This window comes from Hemiscyllium ocellatum, chromosome 21, assembly GCF_020745735.1.
Source record: "Hemiscyllium ocellatum isolate sHemOce1 chromosome 21, sHemOce1.pat.X.cur, whole genome shotgun sequence".
In the NCBI taxonomy this organism is placed as follows: Eukaryota; Metazoa; Chordata; class Chondrichthyes; order Orectolobiformes; family Hemiscylliidae; genus Hemiscyllium; species Hemiscyllium ocellatum.
The window spans coordinates 43,343,637-43,370,579 of NC_083421.1; the positions used below are offsets into that span (position 1 = coordinate 43,343,637).

Below are 26,943 nucleotides of genomic sequence, written 5' to 3' on the forward strand. Positions count from 1 at the left end.
AAATCTCGTGATTCTGGAAAAGCTGAGGTAATTTCTCACAGAAGGCATGTACTTTGTAATAACATCGTAGACATAAGGAGTGTACCATACTGGCTTGGAGTGTCTTATACTAGTTGTAAAAGACCTGCTGCACACAAGCTTGTCAACTCATTCCTGGACATTCATGTGGCACAAATGTTATCTATTTTTTGAGAAGATTTGTAGCTCAGGTTCATGGTAAGTTTGTAAGTTAGCTCACAGAGTGTGAAGGTTTGTTTTCAGATGTTTCGTCACCATACCACGTAACATCATCATTGAGAGACTCTGGTGAAGCGCTGGTGGTATGTCCCACCTCTGTATTTATGGGTCTTGGTTGCTCAAGGTGGGTGATGTCATTTCTGACAACCGACTCTCACTAGTTTCCATACATACAGACAAATAAGGATACCACTTTGACTGGGACAACACACACATCCTAAAACAGGTGAAACAGAGACACATGAGAATTCTTAGAGGCATGGCATTCTAACCAGAACTCCATCAATAAACACACCGTCTTAGATCCTATCGACCTTCCCTTGAAAAAAAGAGCAGGAAATGACATCACCCGCCTTAAGAAACCAAGAGCTATAAACAAACCAGCCCTTCACCAGAGACTCTTACTGATGACGCTACTAGTATGATGACAAAATGTCTGAAAACAAACCTTCAAGCTCAGCGAGTTAGCTTATAGACTTACAAACTATACCATCACAAGGCTGAATGCTTCCCACGTCTTGCTGTACATGGACCTGGATTGTTTCAGTATGAGAAATCGCAAGGGTGCTGAACATTGTGCAACCATCAACAAATATCCCCATTTCTGACATTATGATGGAGGGATGGCCACTGATGAAGCAGATGGAGTCGATTTGACCGAACTCCTGCAGTAATGTATGGAGCCAAGAAGAAAGGCGGCAGTAGTGGGTACAGTGGATTCTTTCTTGATTATATGCTTTTGGAGATAAGTCTCTTGATTAAACTTAAAATATAAGCCATAGCTTTTAATTTATCTTGGGGCAGTGTTTGTAGTGGAATAAGACGGGTGTTATTTTCTGGGTCTGTAGATTGTGAAGGAGCAAAAATGGCCTTTGCAGCGATATGTACTTCTAGTCAGATGGGGGAGTTTAAAGAGAGTTTAAGGGTTACTGCAGATTATATCTGCCATAAATGCTGTTGGATGTGAATCTTATCAGATCGAGTGGATCGGTTGGAGAGATAGATAGAAGCGATGAGGAATTTGCAACAGCAACAGTATGAGATGGATGGCAGTTATAGGAAGCGGGGGGGAGGGGGGGGGTGGAAGTCTCAGATACAGTCACCCTTCCTGGAGTTAACCCATTTATGTAAGAAAGATAGGCAGCTAGAGCAGGAGTCTTTTGTGGATATACCCGTTTTAAACCGGTATGATGTTTTGGAAAATGTAGGTGGTGATGGATTCTCAGGGGAACGTAGCACAAACACCCAGGTTTCTGGTATTGAGACTGGGAGGCTCTACTGCAACGAGGGGTACATCAGCTTCCAAAAGATCAATTGCGTTAGGGGATTCTATCGTCAGAGGTACAGACAGACGTTTCTGTGGCCAGCAGAGAAAAAGCAGAATGGGGTGTTGTTTCCCTGATGACAGGATCAAGGATGTCTCAGAGAGGGTGCAGAATGTTCTCACAGGGGAAGAGTGGCCAGCAGGAGGTCATTGTCCACATTGGAACCAATGACATTGGAAAGGAAAAGGTTGAGATTCTGAAGGGAGATTACAGAGAGTTAGGTAGAAATTTAAAAAGCAGGTCCTCAAGGGTAGTAATATCTGGATTACTCCCAGTGCTACTAGCTAGTGAGGGCAGGAATAGGAGGATACAGCAGATGAATGCGTGGCTGAGGAGCTGGTGTATGGGAGAAGGATTCACATTTTTGGATCATTGGAATCTCTTTGGGGGTAGAAATGACTTGTACAAGAAGGACGGATTGCACCTAAATTGGAAGGGAGTTAATATACTGGCAGAGAAATTTGCCAGAGCAGCTTGGGAGGATTTAAACTAGTAAGGTGGGGGGGGGGGGGGGGGGGGGAAACACCCAGGGAGATAGTGAGGAAAGAGATCGATCTGAGACAGGTACAGCTGAGAACAGAAGTGAGTCAAACAGTGAAGTCAGGCAGGGACAAGGTAGGACTAATAATTTAAACTGCATTTATTTCAATGCAAGGGGCCTAACAGGGAAGGTAGATGAACTCAGGGCATGGTTAGGAACATGGGACTGTGATATCATAGCAATTACAGAAACATGGCTCAGGGATGGGCAGGACTGGCAGCTTAATGTTCCAGGATACAAATCCTACAGGAAGGGTAGAAAGGGAGGCAAAAGAGGAGGGGGAGTGGCATTTTTGATAAGGGATAGCATTACAGTTGCGCTGAGGGAGGATATTCCCGGAAATACATCCAGGGAAGTTATTTGGGTGGAACTGAGAAATAAGAACGGGATGATCACCTTATTGGAATTGTATCATAGACCCCCCAATAGTCAGAGAGAAATTGAGAAACGAACTTGTCAGGAGATCTCAGCTATCTGTAAGAATAATAGGGTAGTTATGGTAGGGGATTTTAACTTTCCAAACATCGACTGGGACTGCCATAGTGTTCAAGGTTTAGATGGAGATGAATTTCTTAAGTGTGTACAAGACAATTTTCTGATTCATTATGTGGATGTACCTACTAGAGAAGGTGAGAAACTTGACCTACTCTTGGGAAATAAGGCAGGGCAGATGACTGAGGTGTCAGTGGGGGAGCACTTTGGGGCCAGCATCCATAATTCTATTCATTTTAAAATAGTGATGGAAAAGAATAGATCAGATCTAAAAGTTGAAATTCTAAATTGGAGAAAGGCCAATTTTGATGGTATTAGGCAAGAACTTTCAAAAGGTGATTGGAAGCAGATGTTCTCGGGTCAAGGGACGGCTGGAAAATGGGAAGCCTTCAGAAATGAGATGGCAAGAATCCAGAGAAAGTATATTCCTGTCAGGGTGAAAGGGAAGGCTGGTAGCTATAGGATGACTAAAGAAATTGAGGGTTAAGAAAAGGAAGGAAGCATATGTCAGGTACAGACAGGATAGATCAAGTGAATCCTTAGACGAGTATAAAGAAAGTAGGAGTATACTTAAGAGGAAAATCAGGAGGGCTAAACGGGGGCGTGAGATACTTTTGGCAAATAGAATTAAGGAGAATCAAAAGGGTTTTTACAAATATATTAAGGACAAAAGGGTAACTAGTGTGAGAATAGGGCCCCTCAAAGATCAGCAAGCTGGCCTTTGTGTGGAGCCACAGAAAATGGGGGAGATACTAAATGAATATTTTGCATCAGTATTTACTGTGGAAAAAGATATAGAAGATATAGACTGTAGGGAAATAGATGGTGACATCTTGCAAAATGTCCAGATTACAGAGGAGGAAGTGCTGGATGTCAAAATGGCTTTGTGCATGGGAAATCATGTCTCACAAACTTGATTGAGTTTTTTGAAGAAGTAACAAGGAAGATTGATGAGGGCAGTAGATGTGATCTATATGGACTTCAGTAATGCATTCGACAAGGTTCCCCATGGGAGACTGATTAGCAAGCTTAAATCTCATGGAATACAGGGAGAACTAGCCATTTGAATACAGAATTGGCTCAAAGGTAGAAGACAGAGGGTGATGGTGGAGGGCTGTTTTTCAGACTGGAGGCCTGTGACCAGTGGACTGCCACAAGGATCGGTGCTGGAGTCTCTACTTTTTGTCATTTACATAAATGATTGGGATGTGAGTATAAGAGGTACAATTAGTAAATTTGCAGATGACACCAAAATTGGAGGTGTAGTGGACAGCAAAGAGTGTTACCTCAGATTACAACAGGATCTGGACCAGATGGGCCAATGGGCTGAGAAGTGGCAGATGGAGTTTAATTCAGATAAATGCAAGGCGCTGCATTTTAGGAAAGCAAATCTTAGCAGGACTTATACACTAAATGGTAAGATCCTCGGGAGTGTTGCTGAACAAAGAGACCTTGGAGTGCAAGTTCATAGCTCCTTCAAAGTGGAGTCACAGGTAGATAGGATAGTGAAGACGGCGTTTGGTATGCTTTCCTTTATTGGTCAGAGTATTGAGTACAGGATTTGGGAGGTCATGTTGCGGCTGAACAGGACATTGGTTAGGCTACTGTTGGAATATTGCATGCAATTCTGATCTCCTTCCTATCGGAAAGATGCTGTGAAACCTGAAAGGGTTCAGAAAAGATTTACAAGGATGTTACCAGGGTTGGAGGATCTGAGTTACCGGCAGAGGTTGAACATGCTGGGGCTGTTTTCCCTGGAGTGTCGGAGGCTGAGGGGTGACCTTATTGAGGTTTATAAAATCATGAGGGGCATGGATAAGATAAAAAGGCAAAGTCTTTTCCCTGTGCTCGGGGAGTCCAGAACTAGAGGGCATAGGTTTAGGGTGAGAGGGGAAAGATATAAAAGAAACCTAAGGGGCAACATTTTCACGCAGAGGGTGGTATGTGTATGGAATGAGCTGCCAGAGGATGTGGTGGAGGCTGGTACAACTGCAACATTTATGATGCTTTTGGATGGGTATATGAATCGGAAGAGTTTGGAGGGATGTGGGCCGGGTGCTGGCAGGTGGGACTAGATTGGGTTGATATCTAGACGGGTTGGACCGAAGGGTCTGTTTCCATGCTGTACATCTCTATGACTGATTTCTACCAACCACAACTACCTAGATATATCTAGTTTTGTGCTAGATAGAATTCCAACCAGTGTAGATTTTACCCCCAACTCCCACTCGCACCCAATTCCCATTGACCAATTGATGTTGACTGTGTTTAATCAGGCCACTTTGCACTCTATCCCGAATGCTGCATTCTAATAACCTTTCTACAACAGTTGTTAAACTGGGGGCAGGTCTGTCGTTTCTTGTTTTTTTTTCTTCCCCACCCCACCTTTCTAAAATGTGTTAAATCAAATGAAGCAGATACCTGAACATGCCATATCCAATGCTGCAAGTTATACTTTCAGTAAAAATCCTTAAGTAATAAACTTATACATGAAAATAATACAAACTATTTTGAAGTAGAGTAACTATCATCATCCAACAATATGATCTAGTGCCAGAACAGATTAGTTCCATAAAAATCACAGACATTTCTACTGTGTAAATCATTATTTGATAAGGTGCATTACCATTGCATAATTAAAGATCATATTTCTGTATGTGGTAAACAAAATGCAGATATCTACAGAAATACACAGAAGTTACAGGTAAACCTATCTACAGTGATATTTACTCTTCAGGTGAGTAAACAGTCCTAAACACATTACTTTTATTGCTCGCACAACTCTTCATCCTATTTTCCAATATCCACCTACTCTTACATGTTGACAGCTTATTTTTTAGATTAGATTAGATTACTTACAGTGTGGAAACAGGCCCTTCGACCCAACAAGTCCACACCAACCCGCCGAAGCGCAACCCACCCATACCCCTACATTTACCCCTTACCTAATACTACGGGCAATTTAGCATGGCCAATTCACCTGACCCGCACATCTTTGGACTGTGGGAGGAAACCGGAGCACCCGGAGGAAACCCACGCAGACACGGGGAGAATGTGCAAACTCCACACAGTCAGTCGCCTGAGTTGGGAATTGAACCCCGGTCTCAGGCGCTGTGAGGCAGCAGTGCTAACCACTGTGTCACCCGTAAACTATTACGTCTGAATATAAATTCTACAACCTCAGAACTTTCTGCCTGATGACATTTCTCTTTTAATTGCCCACAATGTTTTAAATTAATTTTGTACCTATGACTCACATTCCAGAAGTTAATCACTGTTATTGTTGAAACAGAAATGTTCCTATTTTATAAAAAATATTTAACAGAACTAGCTTCCATAAATTAACAATTAAATGACAATAATATTTCTGACAGCTTTTCAAAGCTGTACGATAAACCCAAGACTAACAAAGGACAATGCCTGAGAATATCTACCAGTTGAAAGCAGAAGAGATGGCTTAGGAATTGCAGAATGATAAGAATGAGTTTTAAAACGCTCCAGCTAACTTCAGATTGGTTCGTTCAATGGCATTTGTAGACATTGATTGTACAACTCTTCTTTGCAGCACGTTAATGTTACTAACTGGTAATCTGAAATCAGAGGAAACTTCTGAGTTTCATGGCTGGTCTTTTTAGGATTATAAGAAAGACATGTCAGCAACTTGACAGGTTTTATGAGCTTGATTTATAAAGTTGAAAGCCTATCTAGATTTAATCCAAATTATTAGCTGCAAGAGTAGCTGTTTTCTTCAACCTTTTCTGAATTACTGCCAAAGCCTGTTGCTCTTAGAATGGAAGACACAGGATTCATTGATCGCTGCTTACAGAAAACAACTTGCTGCAGTTAATACAAATATTGTTATAGTTGACATTATTAAATAGTCCTGTTTAATGAAATTTGTAAATTGTAAGTTGTGTATCTGGAATATGTTGGTGAAATTTAAACTTTCCTTTCCCAACAATAATACAATAGATGGTTATGTGGATGTTACCTTTTAAGGATATGGAAAGAAAGGGCAGATAAAGAAGAAAACTACAAGCCCAATTTTATTTGTCGTAAACTTTTTAAAAGCCAATGATCAAGAGTGAGAGAAGAAGGTACTTTGTTAGCTAACTGAGAAAGAACTCATTTTGCTGACAAACGAGTTAGTAATTTTATCAATAACATTTTAGCACGATAATAAAATTCTGAGACTGTAGCTAATAACGTATTCATACATGTCTCATTTAACGTATACCTCAATTATACATTTATATTGGCAAACTACTTCTTGAAGTAGTGTTTCTGTTTTACTGTTGCCGGAAAATTTGTCACAACCAGCAGTAAACAAATCATATTGTTACTAGCAAATAGTCGGATTTCAATTGACTGGATTTAAGACTGGACACCAAAGTGAATATTTTTTAGTTGCTGCCACTTAAATATTGACTGCCAAATACGATATCATAAAATTCCAAGACTTAACACTGACATATATATCCATTGTTCAATTACATGAAAATTAGGTACATTGAAAACTGAAGAGAAAATAAGCCACAAGATGAAAATAACAGGACTTTCTGTCACAGTCCAACTCTGGCAATTAGAGTCAATCTAACTTGATTAAACAAACAAAACTTAACAGTTAACTGTCAATCATCATGAACTCTCCACGGTAATGCATCCACAAATCAGCATTCTTCTCTCACCCAATAGAATTTTGATCCCCCTATACTTTGGTATTTCTTATGAATTGTCCTAATGAATACAAGATGAACACCTTTGAGAAAATGAGCATTTTCTCAGCAATATAGAAGTTCTGTCCAATCAAACAACGACTTTTTCTGTGATATACTGCAGATACTTTTATACTTCAAAAGGAAGAAAAAAATACATATCCGTGCAGTGACTGAAACATTATAGCATGCCTCATCATCATCATATACCAAGGCTTTTAAGAATAAGAAAGCAGTAGGAAATACGTGAAAGACTGTTTGCAGCACATGCTAAAGAGCAATAGTTTGAAAACAAAATTGATCTTTATTTGGACAAGGCTGGCCCAGCCAGTGTTTACTGCCCATCCCTGATTGCTCTGGACAAAGTGGTGATGAGCTGTCTTCATAACCTACTGCAGTCCTTGGGGTATAAGGACACCCAGAGTGCTGATAGGAAAGAATTTAAAGTTAGCATGGTAAAATATGATCTTTGAAAACTGAACAGAGACATGCATTGTTCTCGAGTTTGAGCCCCATTTTATCTGCCAACTTCAGAGATAAGCCCTTCATTCTTTGAGGAATCCAACAGCAAGTGTCAGCTTGGTTGGGAATCTAACCCTGGCCCTTCCAATTTGTAATTTAGTGCACTAACAACTGTGCTATTGCATTCCCTGAAGAGTAAGTTCACTCAAAATCCATTTTGTTTGCACACACTATTTAAAATTATCCCTCTACGTTCAAGCTTTTAGATGGTGATTAATTTATTCGGCACAGAGGTATGTCCTAATCCCGAATTTAACCAGACCGCTGCAATTTTAAAGTGTAAAGTATATAAAAATTAATAATTAAAGGTGTTTATAGTTTTAGCTGTAAATGTCAGGCCGTTTAATCATTTTTGTTTCTGGTTTGCAATAGCCTTTTGTTTAATCCCATGAGCTAGACTGTGCTACACAGAACACGGGTCGCTGAAAGGATTAAGTTATGTCCACTGAAATAGAACAGTTGTTACTGCGTAATTAATTTTTTTCCAATTGCAGTGCCAAATTGTAGGGCACAATGAGTGCACAATAAAGCCTATAGGGAGAATTTTTGTGAGCAATATGTACTTTCATGTCTGTAAATGTCAGATTGCTTTTATTGCAGTAAACCCAAAATGCTGACAGCATTGAGGACGCTTTCTCAAAGCAGGACAGTACTTCAAACAGATGGTATGCTTGGTTGCAAAATAAAGATGCTAGATGCAACACAACAACTAGTTATATATCTAACATCTTGATGCCACATCGAGCAGTGATGTGAGCAATGTCACCTTTTAAGAAAACACAAAAGAACTGGACTGTGTAGCAGTGTATGCCATTCTCATTTATCTGCTGTACTTTTAAAGTCAGCATCTTACATCAAAAGGGACATTTTCTTCAGTTAGACCTTTAAATAACACCCTAAATCTATTCTACCCTTTATCAAACTTAAAAATCATAGCATTAAATAAAATGTAAAAAGACATCAGAACATCGATCACAGAGGATTGAAAAGAAATTGAGGTTATTTTTCTTTCTGGAACAACTTTGTTTAGATCAAAGTACACTGTTATCTTCTCTTGAATTGACACACTTTACCACCTCTGCCTTGTCTCTTTGATCTATTAATTAAGAGTACTCCAGTAGCAGGTGGCATTGAGACAGTGAAAGGCAAATTGGACAGATCGCCTTGCCAAACCCAAACCATTCAGCAAGCAATATCATTCCATTTTTTAAAAAATGAAATAGAATTGGAGGGGAGAGAAAAGCAGGGTCCAGGCACAAAGCAGTAAAGGTAAAGAATACAACAGAGAATAAGATAATGATTTTTTTTGAATTAATACAATAACATAAATGGATTTTTAATAGAAAACAATCAAATTGTACAATTATGCCCCTTCAGAAAGACAGCGTTTTAAATTTAGGCCATAAAAGGAGAATGAGGTGCAGTGAAATGTGAGGACTGTTAGTAAAGCACCAGACTGCTTTCATGCAATCCTGCCCCTTACTTTAGGGAAACAAAACACTTTGGAGACTAGCTAGCATTGTCAAACAGACATGAAACAGAGTAATGGAGAAAGGAAGCTTCAAAACAAATTGCTATATTAAATGTTGAGTTCACTAATAAAAGTACACAGAAATGAGAGCTAGGTCATACTAACCACATCATTAGGAAGGCTTTGAAGATCATCAAATGGTGTTTCCAGCGTATTGTTGTCCACATTTAGTAACACAACATCTTCTAAGGCCATGTTCCTCACTTTCTGTTGTAGGAAGAATGAAATGGCTTTGTTGATATCTTAAGAAAACTTATCAACCCACACCTGTTTTTTAAGAATATAATTTGAAATCTAAAATCAACAACAAAATCTAGACTCCATATGCTTGGGTGTAAAACCAAATTACTCTTACTATGTTACTGATACACGCAAAAGATCTCTGGAAAAATGTTACAACGTGCAATGGAAGCTAGTTTAGGAGAGCCTCATTGTAGGATGCGACTGTTTCAAATAAATCAGCCTAGTGTATGTCGTATGTCTGTTTGAAAGTTTATCTATGTATTAGCTTCAAACTTTAAATCTTTAATGAGTTAATATCAACAGTCCACACAAGATCTGAAAACAATTTGCAAATTTTATATACATGGCATTTATGGAATCATAGAATCACTATAGTGTGGAAACAATTTATATGCATTATTATCAGAATCAAACCAAGAGCAGTTCCTTACAAGTTGCAATTGGAGTATAATTAAATAAAGCATGGTTTCTGTAAATTGGTCAAATTTTCAATAAGTACGTATTGTTCATTTATATCCCCATTCTGATGGAAACCGAATTTTGCATTATTAGTTTTATGAACGACACACTCCATGCAATCAAGGGGTCCAGAAATCCATCTTAGCAACTGCTGGACACATTGTTTATTACATCTATAAATGTAGCTTCCCAAGAATTACAGACTTAATCAGTAAGGGCTGTTTTCTTAGTGCAAACAGTGCTTTGAATTTTCTAAATGACATCAACACAGTTAAAATGCATTAACTTTTCAAACAAACTACAGGGGGCCTTATTCACCAGTCTATTAAATAGAAAGTAGTTAGTACTATTTGTCTTGGTGATATGTCTTTTTAAACCCTCCCTCAAGATATAACTTGACCACACTGTGTCACTTGCTATCATTTTCTCAGGGTGACTAAATGCAATTTCAGACAATTAAAAATATACAGAAGTGTTCTCTAAACCCTTGGAATAAGATAAGGCGGCAAACGTCAAATACCACTAAAGAAAAGCGGATTTCATTCCTCCCATAGCTGGAATAACCTCAAATGAATTATACAACATATTATAAATCAACGTTAAGCTTTGGTATCTTTCGTACTTTAACTTTTTAAACAGTGCTTTGACTCTAAAATGATTTAAGGGATTGTGGTGAGAATATACTTTGTTTCCAAGAAGACATAAAGCTGTCTTTTTTACGGACACCAATATGTCAATCTGGCTGCCAGAAGCAGGAAAAGCTGACGATATAAAATTTTATGATTTCATGCCCCAGCAGCAGACAGAACGACTTAATGAAATCCTCGTCAGATTTACAATCTGAAGCAGCTATTCAACAGAAAGATATGGCTAAGCGAGACATGTCCTTTGACCTTTAAACTCTTTGATCCTTGCACAGCGTGTGGGCTACTAACCCCTTCTGTGCATTTTTCACTTTCCTGTTCCGAGAGTCCTCGGCAGCACTGATCCTAAACAGGTGATTTGAGGTTATAGTATCATAAACAGCTGTGACTAACTGGCTGTCAAAGATCTACAACTAACTAAACGAACAAGAAGTTTTTCCTTTGTTAAATCAAATGCAGCATTTTCTGTTGTGTGTCTTTAAATTGAACACTTCTTGCTGAGTTTAGTATGCCCAGAAGTATCATTATGCTTATTAATGTGATACAATTAAAGAATATATATTGCTCATGCAAGAGACTGTCCTAGGTATAAACAAAGTGGGCATCTGGGATTACTAACATTGACAGAGATGGCAGCCAGGAATATCTTCAAAGGATGCATCACAAATTCACTTTGTTACAATTCTATCTCAATTTCTACTGTAAGAATTGTCCTTTCGGTTGTTTCAGTGAACTCACTCAACATACACAAACATAAGAAATAGAAATAGATTATTCAGCAATTCAAACTTGTTTGGCCATTCAATAAGGTCATGGCTAATAAGTCTGTATTTCAAATTTCACACTCCCATCTACCGCCAGTAACCCTCGATTCCCCTGCCTAACAAGAATCTATGCATCTCTGTGTTAAAAATATTCAAAAGGACCCAGCTAACCTGTCTTTTGATACAGAATATTCCAAGGTTGCACACCAATCAGAAAATATTCTCCTCAGCTCGGTCCCAAAGGGATGATCTCAGTATTAAAAGCTACCTCCTAGTTCTGGACTCAGCCACAAAAACATTCATTCCACATCCACTTCAATCAAGTCACCCCCTCATTCTGCTAAACTCCAGTGAACCAAGCCCAGCCTGTCTAACCTATCCTCATTCCAGGTATCAATCTAGTTAATCTCATCTGAACTGCCTCCAATGCATTTAAATTCTTCCTTAAAGATCCCAAAATTGACATGATAGTATTCGAGATGGGATTTCACCAATGTCCTGTATAACTAGAGCAAAACATTTTTACTTTTAAATTTAATATCACTTGTAATGAGGAAATGAATCTATTAACCAAATAGACAAATAGTTTATCTAGCTTGAATGTTTCTGGGACAGCCAGTTTATCCAACTCTTTTGATATTAAAACGGCACTGATGGTAAGTACTGGTTTTATTGCAAAAGCCCAAAAAGGCAATTCTAGTATTGCTTTTGTCTGATCATAGGCAATCAGATGTAGGTTGGCCAAATTTGGAGAAAATCAAAATGCCTTTAAAAGAACATAAATTAAACTGTGGAAATTTTGAGTTAGCCCATTTTTACTATTTATTTACAGATTTATCCAATAATCAAACTGGTTAAGGCATTCATAAATCAACAGATTAATGTATCAACACGAACGCACAAGATCTTCTGATGGAGATTTGTCAGTAGTAAATTTCATTCTTTAATTGACCTGAATTAAAGTTAACTTCACTATTTAGGACATTTCTTTACCATTGGATGGCCTCTTTTGATATTATTCCTGGTCAAGAAAACATGCAAAATTTCACATAAAGACAAACTAGGTGCAGACAGGTAAACTAGAGCGCTAGTTATTATTTCAGAATTTCTGTAATATCTTTCAACACACCTCCTATACTCTTAGCCCTGAAAATAGCGGAATGTCTTTACCTTAACTCAAAGAACCATAATCTTGACTATGAAAGCAACCACCCCAACACACACAAACGAAGTTGCAGCAGGACATTATTCAAAAGGACCACAACACACTGCAGCACACCTGAACTACAAAAAGAGGAAGAAGAACACCTACACAAGGTATTCACCAAAAACGGATACCCGCGCAATTTCGTCAACAGATGCCTTAGGGAAAGAAAACGAAATGAGGACATACCACAACCCAAAGGACTGGCCACACTCCCATACATCAGGAGCATTTCTGAACTGACAGCCAGAATGCTGCGACCACTAGGACTCACAACAGCACACAAACCAACAGCCACTCTCAGACAACAACTCACCAGGACAAAGGACCCGATACCCAGCATGTGCAAAACCAACGTAGTGTACAAAATCCCATGCAAGGACTGCACAAAACACTACATAGGACAAACAGGAAGACAGCTAACAACCCGTATCCATGAACACCAACTAGCCACGAAACGACACGACTAGTTATCCCTAGTAGCCATACACTCGGATGACAAACAACACGAATTCGATTGGGACACCACTATTATAGGGCAGGCCAAACAGAGAACAGCCAGGGAATTCCTAGAGGCATGGCACTCATCCACAAATTCTATCAACAGACACATCGAACTAGACCCTATATACCGACCACTGCAGCGGACAGCAACTGACAACCGGAAGCGGCAGATTCAAACCAGTATAAATGCCGGAGGAATCAGCACAGAAGCGCTTCACAGGAGGCTCCCAAGCACTGAAGATGTCACCTAGAAAGGGGACGAAACGTTTGCAACAAAAACTCCCAGCTCGGCGAACAGAACCACAACAACAAGCACCCGAGCTACAAATCTTCTCACAAACTTTGTAAGTAATCTAAATCTATCTAAAAAAGTAATCTAACATGGATAAGTGTCAGCTGAAAGCATAAAGGAAAATGGAATGAAAATTTTAGCATATGACAGGAAATCTTGCAGTGGAGGCAGATATATTCCTTAATATTTCTTTAGAATGGTGTATTGCCTCCCTGGTGCCAGGATTAAGGATATCTCGGAGAGGGTGCAAAATATTCTCAAAGAGGAGAGGGACCAGCAGGAGGTCACTGTACACGTTGGAACCAATGAAATGGGAAGGCAAAAGGATGAGATTCTCAAGGGAGAATAAAGAGTTAGGCAGGAATTTAAACAGGAGGTCCTCGAGGGTAGTAACATCTGGATTACTCCCAGTGGTACAAACTACTGAAGGTAGGAAGAGGAGGATAGATCAGATGAATTAGTGGCTGAGGATCTGGCGCATGAGCATGGGAGAAGGGTTCACAATTTTAGATCACTGGAATCTCTTCTGGGTAAAAGTGACCTGTACAAGAAGGAGCAATTGCACCTGAATTGGAAGGAGGTGGGGGGGGAGGGGGGGGGGGGGGGCTGGGATCAAGGGAGATGGTGAGGAAAGAGATCAATGTGAGACTGGTTCAGTACGAAAGGCAGCAAGTCAAAAAGGTCAGGCCTGGAAAGTCCAAAAAAGAGAACAAGATAGGACTGATAAATTAAACTGCATTTACTTCAATGCAAGAGACATAACAGAGAAGGCAGATGAACTCAAGGCATGATTAGGAACATGGGACTGGGATATCATAGCAATTAGAGTTATGGCTCAGGGATGGACAGGATTGGCAGCTTAAAGTTAAGGATACAAATGTTCAAAGTTTGGGAGAAGAGAACACACACCGGATCATCAACGCCACACTCACAGGAATCCGATTTACAAGAGAGGAAGAAGAGGACAACCAACTCCCAATCCTAGATGTGATGGTAGAGAGAACACCGAACGGAGAATTCACCACAAAGGTATACAGGAAAGCCACTCACACAGATCAAGTCCTCAACTACGAAAGCAACCACCCCAACACACACAAAAGAAATTGCGTCAAAACACTATTCAAAAGGGCCCCAACACACTGCAGTACACCAGAACTGCAAAAACAGGAAGAAGAACACCGATACAATGTATTTGCCAAAAAATGGATACCCGCGCAATTTCATCAACAGGTGCCGAAGGGAAAGACAACGGAACGAGGACTAGCCACACTACCATACATCAGGAGCATTTCCAAACTGACAGCCAGACTACTGCGACCACTAGGACTCATAATAGCACACAAACCAACAGCCACTCTCAGACAACAACTCACCAGAACGAAGGACCAGATATCCAGCATGAGCAAAACCAATGTAGTGTACAAAATCCCATGCAAGGACTGCACAACACATTACATAGGACAAACAGGAAGACAGCTAACAATCCGCATACATGAACACCAACTAGCCATGAAACGACACAACCAGCTATCCTTAGTAGCCACACATGCAGATGACAAGCAACATGAATTCGACTGGGACAACACTACTATTATAGGATAAGCCAAACAGAGAACAGCCAGGGAATTCCTAGAGGCATGGCACTCATCCACAGATTCAATCAATAAGCACATCGACCTGGACCCAATATACCAAACCACTGCAGCGGACGGCTGGAACTGACAACCAGAAGCGGCAGATTCAAACCACTACAAATGCCGGAGGAAAGATCACAGAAGCGCTTCACAGGAGGCTCCCAAGCACTGAGGATGTCACCTAGACGTCTGCAACACAAATTCCCAGCTCGGCGAACAGAACCACAATAAGGATACAAATGCTACAGGAAGGACAAAAGGGGGTGGGGGGTGGGGATGAAAAGAGGGGAAGGGGAGTGGCATTATTGATAAGGAATAACATTACAGCTGAACTTAGGGAGAATATTCCTAGGAATATATCCAGGGAAGTTATTTGGGTGGAACTAAATTAAAAAAGGGCAGATCACCTTATTGGGATTGTATTGTAGGTCCCTAACAATCAGCAGGAAATTGAGAAATAAATTTGTAACAAAATTTCAGTTACCTGTAAGAATAATAGGGTGGTTATGGTAGGGGATTTTAACTTTGCAAACATAGACTGGGACTGCCATAATGTTAAGAAGATGGAGATGAATTTGTTGCGTATGTACAAGAAAATTTTCTTAGTCAGTATGTGGATGTCCCTACCTACTCTTGGGAAATAAGTCACGGCATGGACCAGCAACCAAAGTTCTATTAGTTTTAAAATAGTAATGGAAAAGGATAGACTGGATCTAAAAGTTGAAGTTCTAAATTGAAGGAAGGTTATTTTTGACAGTAAAAGGTAAGAACTTTCAAAAGCTGATTGGGGGCAGACGTTCAGAGGTAAAGATTACATTAGATTACTTACAGTGTGGAAACAGGCCCTTTGGCCCAACAAGGGTCCACTGGAAAATGGAAAGCCTTCAAATATGAGATAATGAGTGTCCAGAGACAGTAAATTCCTGTTATGGTGAAAGGAAAGGCTAGTAGGTATAGGGAATGCTGGATGACTAGAGAAATTGAGGATTTGGTTAAGAAAAAGAAGGAAGCATGTCAGGTATAGACAGTATAGATCGAGTGAATCCTAAGAAGAGTATAAAGGAAGTAGGAGTATACTTAATAGGGAAATCAGGAGAGCTAAAAGAGGACATGAGATAGCTTTTCCAAATAGGGTTAAGGAGAATCCAAGGAGTTTTTATAAATATATTAAGGACAAAATGATAACTAGGGAGACAATAGGGCCCCGCAAAGATCAGCAAGGCGGCCTTTGTGTGGAGAGTCGCAGGAAATGTGGGAGATACTAAACGACTATTTTGCACCAGTGTCTACTGTAGAGAAAGGCATGGAAGATATAGAATGTGGGGAAACAGATGCTGACATCTTGAAAAATGTCCATATTACAGAGGAGTTGGTGCTGGATGTCTTATAAACATATGAAAATGGATAAATCCCCAGGACCTGATCAGGCGTATCTAGAACTCTGTGGGAAGCTAGGGAAGTGATTGCTGGGTCCCTTGCTGAGATATTTGCATCATCGATAGTCACAGGTGAGGTGCTGGATGGCTATGTCCATGCAACTGGTATAATTGGCAAAGAGCTGGGAGATGGTTTGCCACCTGTCTGTTAAGACTTGCCATGAGACTAATACAAGGGTTTCAATGACAAAAAGTCACTGCTATTGTGAAAAATTGGCTTTTACCAGCTTTTAAACCTTACTGCAGAGAAACTAATCCATCAATCTGTAGTCAAATAATTAGACATAATTAAGGGATGAGCTTAATTATACAATAAACAAATATATCTGGTTAATCTAGAAAGATACCAGAGCAGTACTGTTCAACTTCACAGCAATTAGCTGATTAAATTTTCTTCCTTGTTAGTGATAAAACTAAGATTAAAAATAACACACAGCTTAAAAGCATGGGGACAAATGAAAACTCATGCCTATGATTTCAGGTCCATGAAAATATTACTTCAAGAAAGTCTTAAAATGACTCCAATTTTCCTTATCAAAGTATAGCCACAATATGGATATGAAGTGAATTCTAATCAATATCACATGTGCCTAAGATTTTACAAAGCGAAAAGCAAAGTGGTTTAATACGTGCTGTTGGAAAATTGTTAGAAACCATGATTAAGGAAGTAATAAACAAGACATTTGAAAAGTAAAAATCCATCAGAGTCAGCACCATTTTAGGAAGGGTAAATTGTGTTTGACTAATCAGTGAGAGATAAGTGTGAGGTTAACTATTTTGGTTGGAAGAATAAACAGCAACTTATTACCTAAATGGAGAGAAACCTCTAAATGCTTCAGTGCAGTGTGATCTGGGTGTCCTTGTACATGAACTGCAGAAAACTAGTATGTAGGAACAGTAGACAATAAGGAAGGCAAATACAATGTTGGCATTTATTGCTAAAGGAATAGTGGATAAATTTTGAAAAGTATTGCTGCAGCTGTACAAGGCATTCGTCAGTCTGCACTTGGGAGCATTGCATACAGTTTTGGCCCCCTTACTTGTGCATTGGAGGCAGTTCAGGGGAGGTTTACTAGATTGATTCCAGAAATGCTTTATGGAGAGATTGAGCAGCTTAAAGCCTACATTCTCTAGAATTTACATAAATGAGAGGAAAGCTGATTGAAGGATATAAAACACTAAAGGGGCTTGACAAAGTACACGCAGAGAGGATATGGGGGAAATCTAGAATGAGATGTCATGATTTTAGACTAAGGAGTAGCAGATTTAAAACATAAATAAGGAGGAATTACTTCTCTCAAAAGGGTCATGAACCTATGGAAGTCACTACCCCAAAGTGCAGTGGGTGCTGGGACCCGAAATAAATATGAGATATACAGATTTTTAATTAGCAACAAATTAAAGGGTTATGGAGAAAGAGCAGGAAAGTGGGAATGAGATCGAGATGAAATTAGCCATGATCATATTGAATGGTAGAGCAGCTTGAGGGACTAAATTGCCTATTCCTGCTCCTAATTTTTTTATATTCTTGTGTAAGTAAAAGCACTAAAACATAATAACTCATGAATATTGTTTTGTCTGACAATGTTTAAACCTTAATATTTCGTTCAGGTAAAATGAACGTACAGGCTGGTGAGGTGAATATAATAATTATTTTAAATGCTCACAGAAAGAGCACAAGAAAATAGGTACATGACACAAGCATCACAATAAATGTCTTGCATTTCTTTTGCTAACCGTAAGCATATGGGGGTGGGCAGTGGTAATATCACTTGGCAAGTAATCCAGAATCCCATGTTGATGTTTTGTGGACATGGGTTTGAAACTCACCATGGTGGATGGTTAGATTTAAATACAATGAAAAATATGGAATAAACAGCTGGCCTAAATTTCATCACGTAACGATCATCAATTGTCTTAAAAATCCATCTGGTTCACTAACATCGTTTAAGGAAGGAAATCTGCATTCCCTTACCTGGAAAGTGGTGCTCATCTGTATCAGGATGAGGGATTTCAGTGAGGGGGATCTTGACCAACTGGGAAGTTAATGGGACTGAGGGTAGTAATAGCGAGCCAAAGCATGCACAACACTGTTTGAGACAGATGATAAGAATTGGAATGATAACAAAAATGACAAGTATAATGAGGCCCTGCAAGTGGGCCTTTCCTAAGGGACTGAACCATCCACCCATCCAGCTTCACAGATTCCAAGAGGAACTTGTGTCAGAGCTTGGATGCAGATTTTCGAATGCGTTTGGCAAGGTTGGTGACGTTCTCACTGGAATCAGGAATATAGAATTCACAACCAATGACGGAACAAGTGCCCTTTCTCAGCTAGTAAATAATCTAAAGCCAATCTGTTTTGTTGGGCAACTGTGCAAATTGCGACCACCTCCGCAAGTTGGTCAAGGGTTGCCACCATTTAATTCGCTATTTCCTCTAGAACGGAGGCCAATTTTCTTTCCCCTGTTGCCAGGAGAGCAGTCCCATATGAAGGGAAGAGAATGGCAAAGAACTGCTCAGCGTCTGTTATAGCTATCTTGGTGGGAGGCCAAAGCTGTTGGAATAGGGAGGAGTGCAAGTGGTAAATAAAGGGGACCACATACCCTAGATAGCAACTACCAGTCCAGGAGGCTGGCTGCCAGGGGTAGGCTTTGTGGCCGCAAATGAAATAGGTGCCATTACACGTTCTCAAGTGACTGGTTTGAGTTCCAGTCCAAAGAGTTGTGAATTTGGCACTGCGGTAGTCTTGTTGGGAATATCAAGGTTCAGGATACTCCCAGCGGAAGTGGATTGGCACAAGGATGGGTTAGGGAGCAGGGAATGGATACATAGGTTCCAGCATCCCACCCTGACGTGTAGTTGCTTTCAAAGCAGATGGTTCCCATGGGTACCCTTTCCTGTGGTATTAGTGAGGAACAGAACTTGGGGTGTATGCAAGAGGTTGTATTAAGGCTGGAACAAAACCTTATATTTTTCCATACTATAAACTTCGCACTCCCAAGTGAACTTATTGTTAGTGGAATAATTGGTCCCATCAGGGTCTCGCATAAAACAGTCGTGAGACTCCCAGTCAAACTTACTGCCTCCCCCAAGGTGAAGATATCAGAGGACCGTTTTGTTCCAACCACCATTCAGCTGGTTTGGATTAATTAAATGGAATGGGTCTTGGGGGATTCCTCCCTTCAAATGTATCGGGACATCGGTGCATACCCAGCAGCTAGAGTGGATAACCTTCTTTGCATAGATATAAGTCATGTAAAGAAAAGTGTTGACATGCAATTCCCTTGTGACAGGGTACATCATCCCATCTTTCCTATTCCCCTCATACCCAGTCAGTATGAACAAGGCAATGAGGAGCACAGAGACTAAAATGGCGATCAGTCCCCACATATTGCATCTGGTGGGTGAACTGGTGCCTCCAGCATTTTCTGCTTATGTGCCTCCAGGGATGGCGCTTTCTTGCAGCAGGTTCCATGCATCCATTCAGGTCTTCCCTTGATCTTGACGGCCATCCGGGTTACCAGGAAGACAAGGTATGGGCCTTTCCACCAAGGAAGCTGTTTTTACTGCTCAGTCATGGTATTGCTCTTATCTGGCTTGGTCCCTTGCCCTGCATGGCTCTAGCCTACCACAACACACTGTAACAATTACATAACCTTTGCTTTTGTCACATAACTAAATGAACTGTTTACCTGCACAAAACGCAACTCAGCTAAACGTTATCAATGTGCAAATGTAGTATCTGGAGTGTGCATTGACTCAAGGTCTGAAAACATTAAATCATTAAAGCAAGACCTCAGACATGGCCTGGTGTATGCTCACATAGGCCAACGTGTGACTATCTTGTGGTTCTGTATCTGATTGAGCAACCCTCAGCTTGGACAATATAAATCCACAGCGAATCTAGAGTGCTTTGAAGTTGCACCGGAGCATACGAAGGAAAGGTGTCCTCCCCCTGATACCAAGCAATAAGGTTTTGCCAATGCTCAAAGTCTGAATCCAGGGAATTTCTTCAACGTCTGGTCTACATATGACACCAGATCCTACATCAATGTGATTGGCTCTTAATTGCCTTTTGGGCAATTATGCATGGATAAAAAAATGCTGCCCTGACATTTTCTCACATATTCCATGAACGAATCAACACATCAAGGGTGAAAAGTGTTGAATTTTCACTTGATTTGATAGATTTTAATCGACCGCAAAAAGCTTAGATTTTAGATATGCAGCGTATTTCCAAGTGTTATCAATTCTGAAGACCGAAGGAAGCAATATAATTTTAGCTACAAATTTAAATAGTGACTCTTACTTCTAGCTTTAATAAAAAAATTAAGAAACCCTCTAACTTATGTTAGCATCTGTGTAGTTGAAGATTTAAATACAGCTTTGTTGAAATGATTAGAAACAATAAATAATCAGATTTTAAAGACATATATGAAATATAATTCAATTCCATTGATTAAGCAAAATAAACTTACCTCCATTAAACTAGAATGCACTCCTATGAGGTAGGGCATTGGAGCACTAAAAATAGGAAAAAGAATTAATGTTAATTATAGATGTTAAATCCACTGATTATTAACTCTACAATATTGATTAGATCATTTTAAAGCTTCACCTGAGTTACTTTCATAATCTTTAATGACAATTATTAAAAATGGTCATTTTGGATTCATTTAAGAAGGTTTTCTGTAACTAGATGAAATAAGAAAGTTCATCTTTTCTCTCTCAAAATTGGTATACATCTTTACAGCTACAACTATCCTGATCAGAACATAAACCTGAATGAATAATAATATTATGATGGTGCCACGAGGTATACACGTCACTCAGCTAATATTTCACAATAAGATTATGGTTGAAGTCATTCAAGGTGCAATTCAACTTCTGCAGAAGGAGATTGTTGATTTAATGTCATTTATCAACTGTACATATTGCCATGTTTGCTTATATTTACATTAAAGCTACTGGAGAAGAAAACTATGCAGTGTGTAAAACACACCAATTTTGCATTATTGTGCAATTGATTTTTTAAAAAAATGTCAATACAAATACCATTGTGAGAAGAGATTGATGAATGGAGATTATGGGACACTTGGGGTAAAGCTCCAGCTGCTAAAACTTGGGAATCTTGCCTGTGAGACAGATTCACATAAACAATCTAATCAAGTGGAGACAAAGTCAATGTTGATGTGGGGAGGGGAGGTTGAGGGTGAAAGAAGAGATCATGCATTTTTGTATTTAAGGAATGAGGAGGTCTGGGGAATTAGAAGAGGAGGAGGAGGTAGTTAGTCAAGTGAACCTTTTGCAACTATATGATTGGATTATTCAAATTTGTATCGGTGGAACCCCTATGATCATTCTTGACAGTAGGACTTCTTGCATGTTCGTATCCAATTTTTAAAAATGCGAATTTTGAACAGTTCAGGGCATTTTTGGGTTAACAGGGCAAACCCTCTTCCTCGTTCAGAATACATTTTCATAGATCCAAACACATTAGGGTCTAGTTAGTGCAATTTTAATTTTATCCATCACACTGGCTCTGCACGATCAAACCAGTGTTTTCCAACTGAAAGCCGATATGCTCACATTGAACCAATAGAAAAATCAAAAATATAGAGCTTAAAACATATTCATAGTGAATCAGTATTAAACATGTGAACATTCTGGTTAATCCAAGATGGAGGACGGGAAAACTTTCTGGCTGTAACAGCTACTCCTTTTTTTTTTGAGATACTTTAGGTGCTGGAGGTGATTTCCTCGAATTCCAGGAACAGCAATTACTGTTTTATATGCTGTTGCATTGTTTTGGAACTTTGAAAAAAAAAGTCAAAACAACAGCAGTTTTAAAAGGGAGAAGAACAGACAATGGAAGCACATGGTGAGGTCAGTGAAGGAGAGACAGAAAGAAAAAAACTGACACTGCCTTTGCTGTTTGAATTCATGGATCGCTGGACATCGGAGTGCATCTGGGAAAATAAACAAACAGTGAAATTCACAACTGATCTTGGAGGAGCTGTTGGGTGAAGTTTACAGCACAGAAGCAGATAAAGTGTATTGTTGTTTTAAGTGTGACCTACAGAATGTCTGCAGTAGTGCGTAGAGTGGGTTCTTTCTTGATAATATGTTTTTAGAGATATGTCTCTTGATTAAACTTAAAATATAGGCCACAACTATTAATTTAACCTGGGGCAGTGTTTGCAGAGAAATCAGATGGTGTTATTGTCTGGGTCTGCAGATTGTGAAGGAGCAAAAATGGTATTTAGTAGAGTGATTAGATTAGATTAGATTACTTACCGTGTGGAAACAGGCCCTTCGGCCCAACAAGTCCACACCAACCCGCCGAAGCGCAACCCACCCATGCCCCTACATTTACCCCTTACCTAACACTACGGGCAATTTAGCATGGCCAATTCACCTGACCTGCACATCTTTGGACTGTGAGGGGAAACCGGAGCACCCGGAGGAAACCCACGTAGACAGGGGGAGAACGTGCAAACTCCACACAGTCAGTCGCCTGAATTGGGAATTGAACCCCGGTCTCAGGCACTGTGAGGCAGCAGTGCTAACCACTGTGCCACCGTGCCGCCCACAGTGAAATGTGCTTCTTGCCAGATGTGGGAGTTTAAAGAGAGTTTAAGGATTACAATGGAATATATCTGCCATAAATGCTATTGGCTGCAAACCTCATCAGATTGAATAGATCGGTTGGAGATACAGTTAGAAGCAATGAGGAATTGGCAACAACAACAGTATGTGATGGATGGCAGTTACAGGAAGGGGGGAAAAGTCTCAGATACAGTCACAGAGATGGGTTAACTCCAGGAAAGCTAACAGAGGTAGGCAGCTAGTGCAAGAGTCTTTTGTGGATATACCCATTTCAAACAGGTATGTTGTTTTGGAATATATGGGGGGAGGGGGTGGAGAATGGATTCTCAGGGAAACATAGTACAAACAGCCAAGTTGCTGGTATTGAGACTGGCTCTAACGCAACGAAGAGTATGTTGGGTTCCGAGAGATCAATTGTGTTAGCAGATTCTCTAATCTGAAATATAGACAGACTTTACTGTGGCCAGCAGTGAAAAATCAGAATGGTGTGTTGCTTCCCTGGTGCCAGGATCAAGGATGTCTCAGAGAGGTTGCAGAATGTCCTCACGGGGGAGAGGGACCAGCAAGGGTCCACAGTGGAACTTACGACATAGGAAGGGAAAAAATTGAGAATCTGAAGGGAGATTAGAGAGAGTTAGGCAGGAATTTAAAAAAGGAGATCTTTGAGAGCAGTAATATCTGGATTACTCCCAGTGTCACGAGCTAGTGAGCTAGGGCAGGAATAGGAGGATAGAGCAGATGAATGCATGGCTGAGGAGCTGGTGTATGGGAGAAGGATTCACATTTTTGGATCATTGGAATTTATTTCGGGGTAGAAGTGACCTGCACAAGAAGGACGGACTGCACTCAGGGAGATAGTGAGGAAAGAGGTAAATCTGACACTGATAGAGTTGAGAACAGAAGCGAGTCATACAGTCAGGGCAGGCAGGGACAAGGTAGGACAAATAAAGGGGCTTAACAGGGAAGGCAGATGAACTCATGGCATGGTTAGGAACATAGGACTGGTATAGCATAGCAATTACAGAAACATGGCTCAGGAATGGGCAGGACCAGCAGCTTAATGTTCCAGGATACAAATGCTACAGGAAGGATAGAAAGGGAGGCAAGAGAGGAGGGGGAGTGGCATTATTGATAAAGGATAGCATTACAGCTGTGCTGAGGGAGGATATTCCTGGAAATACATCCAGGAAAGTTATTTGGGTGGAACTGAGAAATAAGAAAGGGATGATCACCTAATTGGGATTGTATTATAGACCCCCCACCTCCCCCAATAGTCAGAGGGAAATTGAGAAACAAACTTGTAAGGAGATCTCAGCTATCTGCAAGAATAATAGGGTAGTTATGGTAGGGGGTTTTAACTTTCCAAACATCGACTGGGACTGCCTTAGTGTTAAAGGTTTAGATGGAGAGGAATTGCTTCAGTGTGTACAAGAAAGTATTCTGATTCAGTATGTGGATGTACCTACTAGAGAAGGTGGAAACCTCTTGGGAAATAAGGCAGGGCAGGTGACGGAGGTGTCAGTGGGAGAGCACTTTGGGGCCAGCGACCATAATTCTATTAGATTTTAAATAGTGATGGAAAAGGATAGATCAGATCTAAAAGTTGAAGTTCTAAATTGGAGAAAGGCCAATTTTGACAGTATTAGGCAAGAACTTTCAAAAGCTGATTGGGGGCAGATGTTCGCAGGTCAAGGGACGGCTGGAAAATGGGAAGCCTTCAAAAATGAGATAATGAGTGTGCAGAGGCAACATATTCCTGTTAGGGTGAAAGGAAAGGCTGATCTGTGTAGGGAATGCTGGATGACTAGAGAAATTGAGGGTTTGGTTGAGAAAAAGAAGGAAGCATATGTAAGGTATAGACAGGATAGATCGAGTGAATCCTTAGATGCTTGTTTCATCGATAGGTACAGGTGAGGTGCCAGAAGACTGGAGGTTGGCTAACATGGTGCCACGGTTTAAGAAGGGTGGTAAGGACAAGCCAAGGAACTATAGACCAGTGAACCTGATGTCAGTGGTGGGCAAGTTGTTGGAGGGAATCCTGAGGGACAGGATGTACATGTATTTGGAAAGACAAGGACTGACTTAGAGATAGTCAACAAGGCTGTGTGCGTGGGAAAGCAGGTCCCGCTAACTGGATTGAACATTTTGAAGTAGTAACAGAGGATTAAAGGCAAAGCAGTGGATGTGATCGATATGGACTTCAGTAAGACATTCAAAAAGGTTCCTTAATTAGCAAGGTTAGACCACATGGAGAACTACAGGGAGACTAGCCATTTGGATACAGAACTGGCTTTGAGCATGGGAAATCATGTCTCAAAAACCTGATTGAGTTTTTTGAGCAAGTAACAAAGAGGACTGATGAGGGCAGAGCGGTAGATGTGATCTATATGGATTTCAGTAAGGCGCTCGACAAGGTTCCCCATGGGAGATTGATTAGCAAGGTCTGATCTCATGCAATACAGGGAGAACTAGCCATGTGGATACACAACAGGCTCAAAAGGTAGAAGGTGGTGGTGGAGGGTAGTGTTTCAGACTGGAGGCCTGTGACCAGTGGAGTGCTACAAGGATTGGTGCTGGGTCCTCTACTTTTTGTCATTCACATAAATGATTTGGATCCGAGCATAAAAAGGTACAGTTAGTAAGTTTGCAGATGATACCCAAATTGGAGGTGTAGTGGACAGCGAAGAGGGTTACCTCAGATTACAACAGGATCTGCACCAGATGGGCCATTGGGCTGAGAAGTGGCAGATGGAGTTCAGATAAATGCGAGCTGCTGCCTTTTGGGAAAGTAAAACTTACCATTAAATGTATATGCCCTCCTAAGGTCCGAGGGAATGTTGCCGAATAAAGAGACCTTGGAGTGCGGGTTCATAGCTCCTTGAAAGTGGAGTTGCAGGTAAATAGGATAATGAAGGCGGCATTTGGTATGCTTTCCTTTATTGGTCAGAGTATTGAGTATAGGAGTTGGGAGGTCATGTTGCCACTGTTGGAATATTGCGTGCAATTCTGGTCTCCTTCCTATCGGAAAGATGTTGTGAAACCTGCAAGGGTTCAGAAAAGACTTACAAGGATGTTGGTGGATTTGAGCTACAGGGAGAAGCTGAACAGGTGGGGCTGTTTTCCCTGGAGTGTCGGAGGCTGAGGAGTGACCTTATAGAGGTTTACAAAATCATGAGGGGCATGGATAGGATAAATAGGCAAAGTCTTTTCCCTGGGATTGGCAAGTCCAGAACTAGAGGGTATAGGTTTAGGGTGAGAGGGGAAAGATATAAAATGGACCTAAGGGGCAACCTTTTTCACGCAGAGGGTGGTACGTGTATGAAATGAGCTGCCAGAGGAAGTGTTGGACACTGGTACAATTGCAACATTTAAGAGGCATTTGGATGGGTATATGAATAGGAAGGGTTTGGAGGGATATGGGCCACGTGCTGGCAGGTGGGACTAGATTGTTTTGGGATATCTGGTCGGCATGGATGGGTTGGACCGAAGAGTCAGTTTCCATGCTATACATCTCTATGACTCTATTTAAACCGTTCATAAGTTCTCTACAATGTGGAAGTAGGCCATTCGGCCCATCCAACCTACACTGATCCTCCAAAGAACATCCACCCAGAGTCATCCTGCTACCCTATCCCTATGACCCTGCATTTCCCATGGCCAAGCCACCTGGCCTGCCCATCTTTGGAATGTGGGATGAAACCAGAGCATCTGGAGGAAACCAGGGAAAAATATGCAAATTCCACATAATCGCCCGAGTGTGGAATCTAACTCAAGTCCCTTTTTTTTGT

At 40.6% G+C, this 26,943-nt stretch overlaps 1 protein-coding gene across 4 annotated transcripts in view; it reads right to left on the reverse strand.

Moving 5' to 3' along the window:
- dennd1a (DENN/MADD domain containing 1A) overlaps positions 1 to 26,943 on the reverse strand; it is a 509,155-nt gene that overhangs the window by 170,598 nt on the left and 311,614 nt on the right. For all 4 annotated transcript variants that reach the window (XM_060841064.1, XM_060841063.1, XM_060841067.1 and 1 more), the window contains exons 11-12: positions 21,025 to 21,070; positions 9,469 to 9,570 (exon numbers count right to left, since the gene is read on the reverse strand). In XM_060841064.1, the coding sequence (XP_060697047.1) occupies positions 9,469 to 9,570; positions 21,025 to 21,070 (148 nt within the window). The remainder of the gene's footprint in view (positions 1 to 9,468; positions 9,571 to 21,024; positions 21,071 to 26,943) is intronic.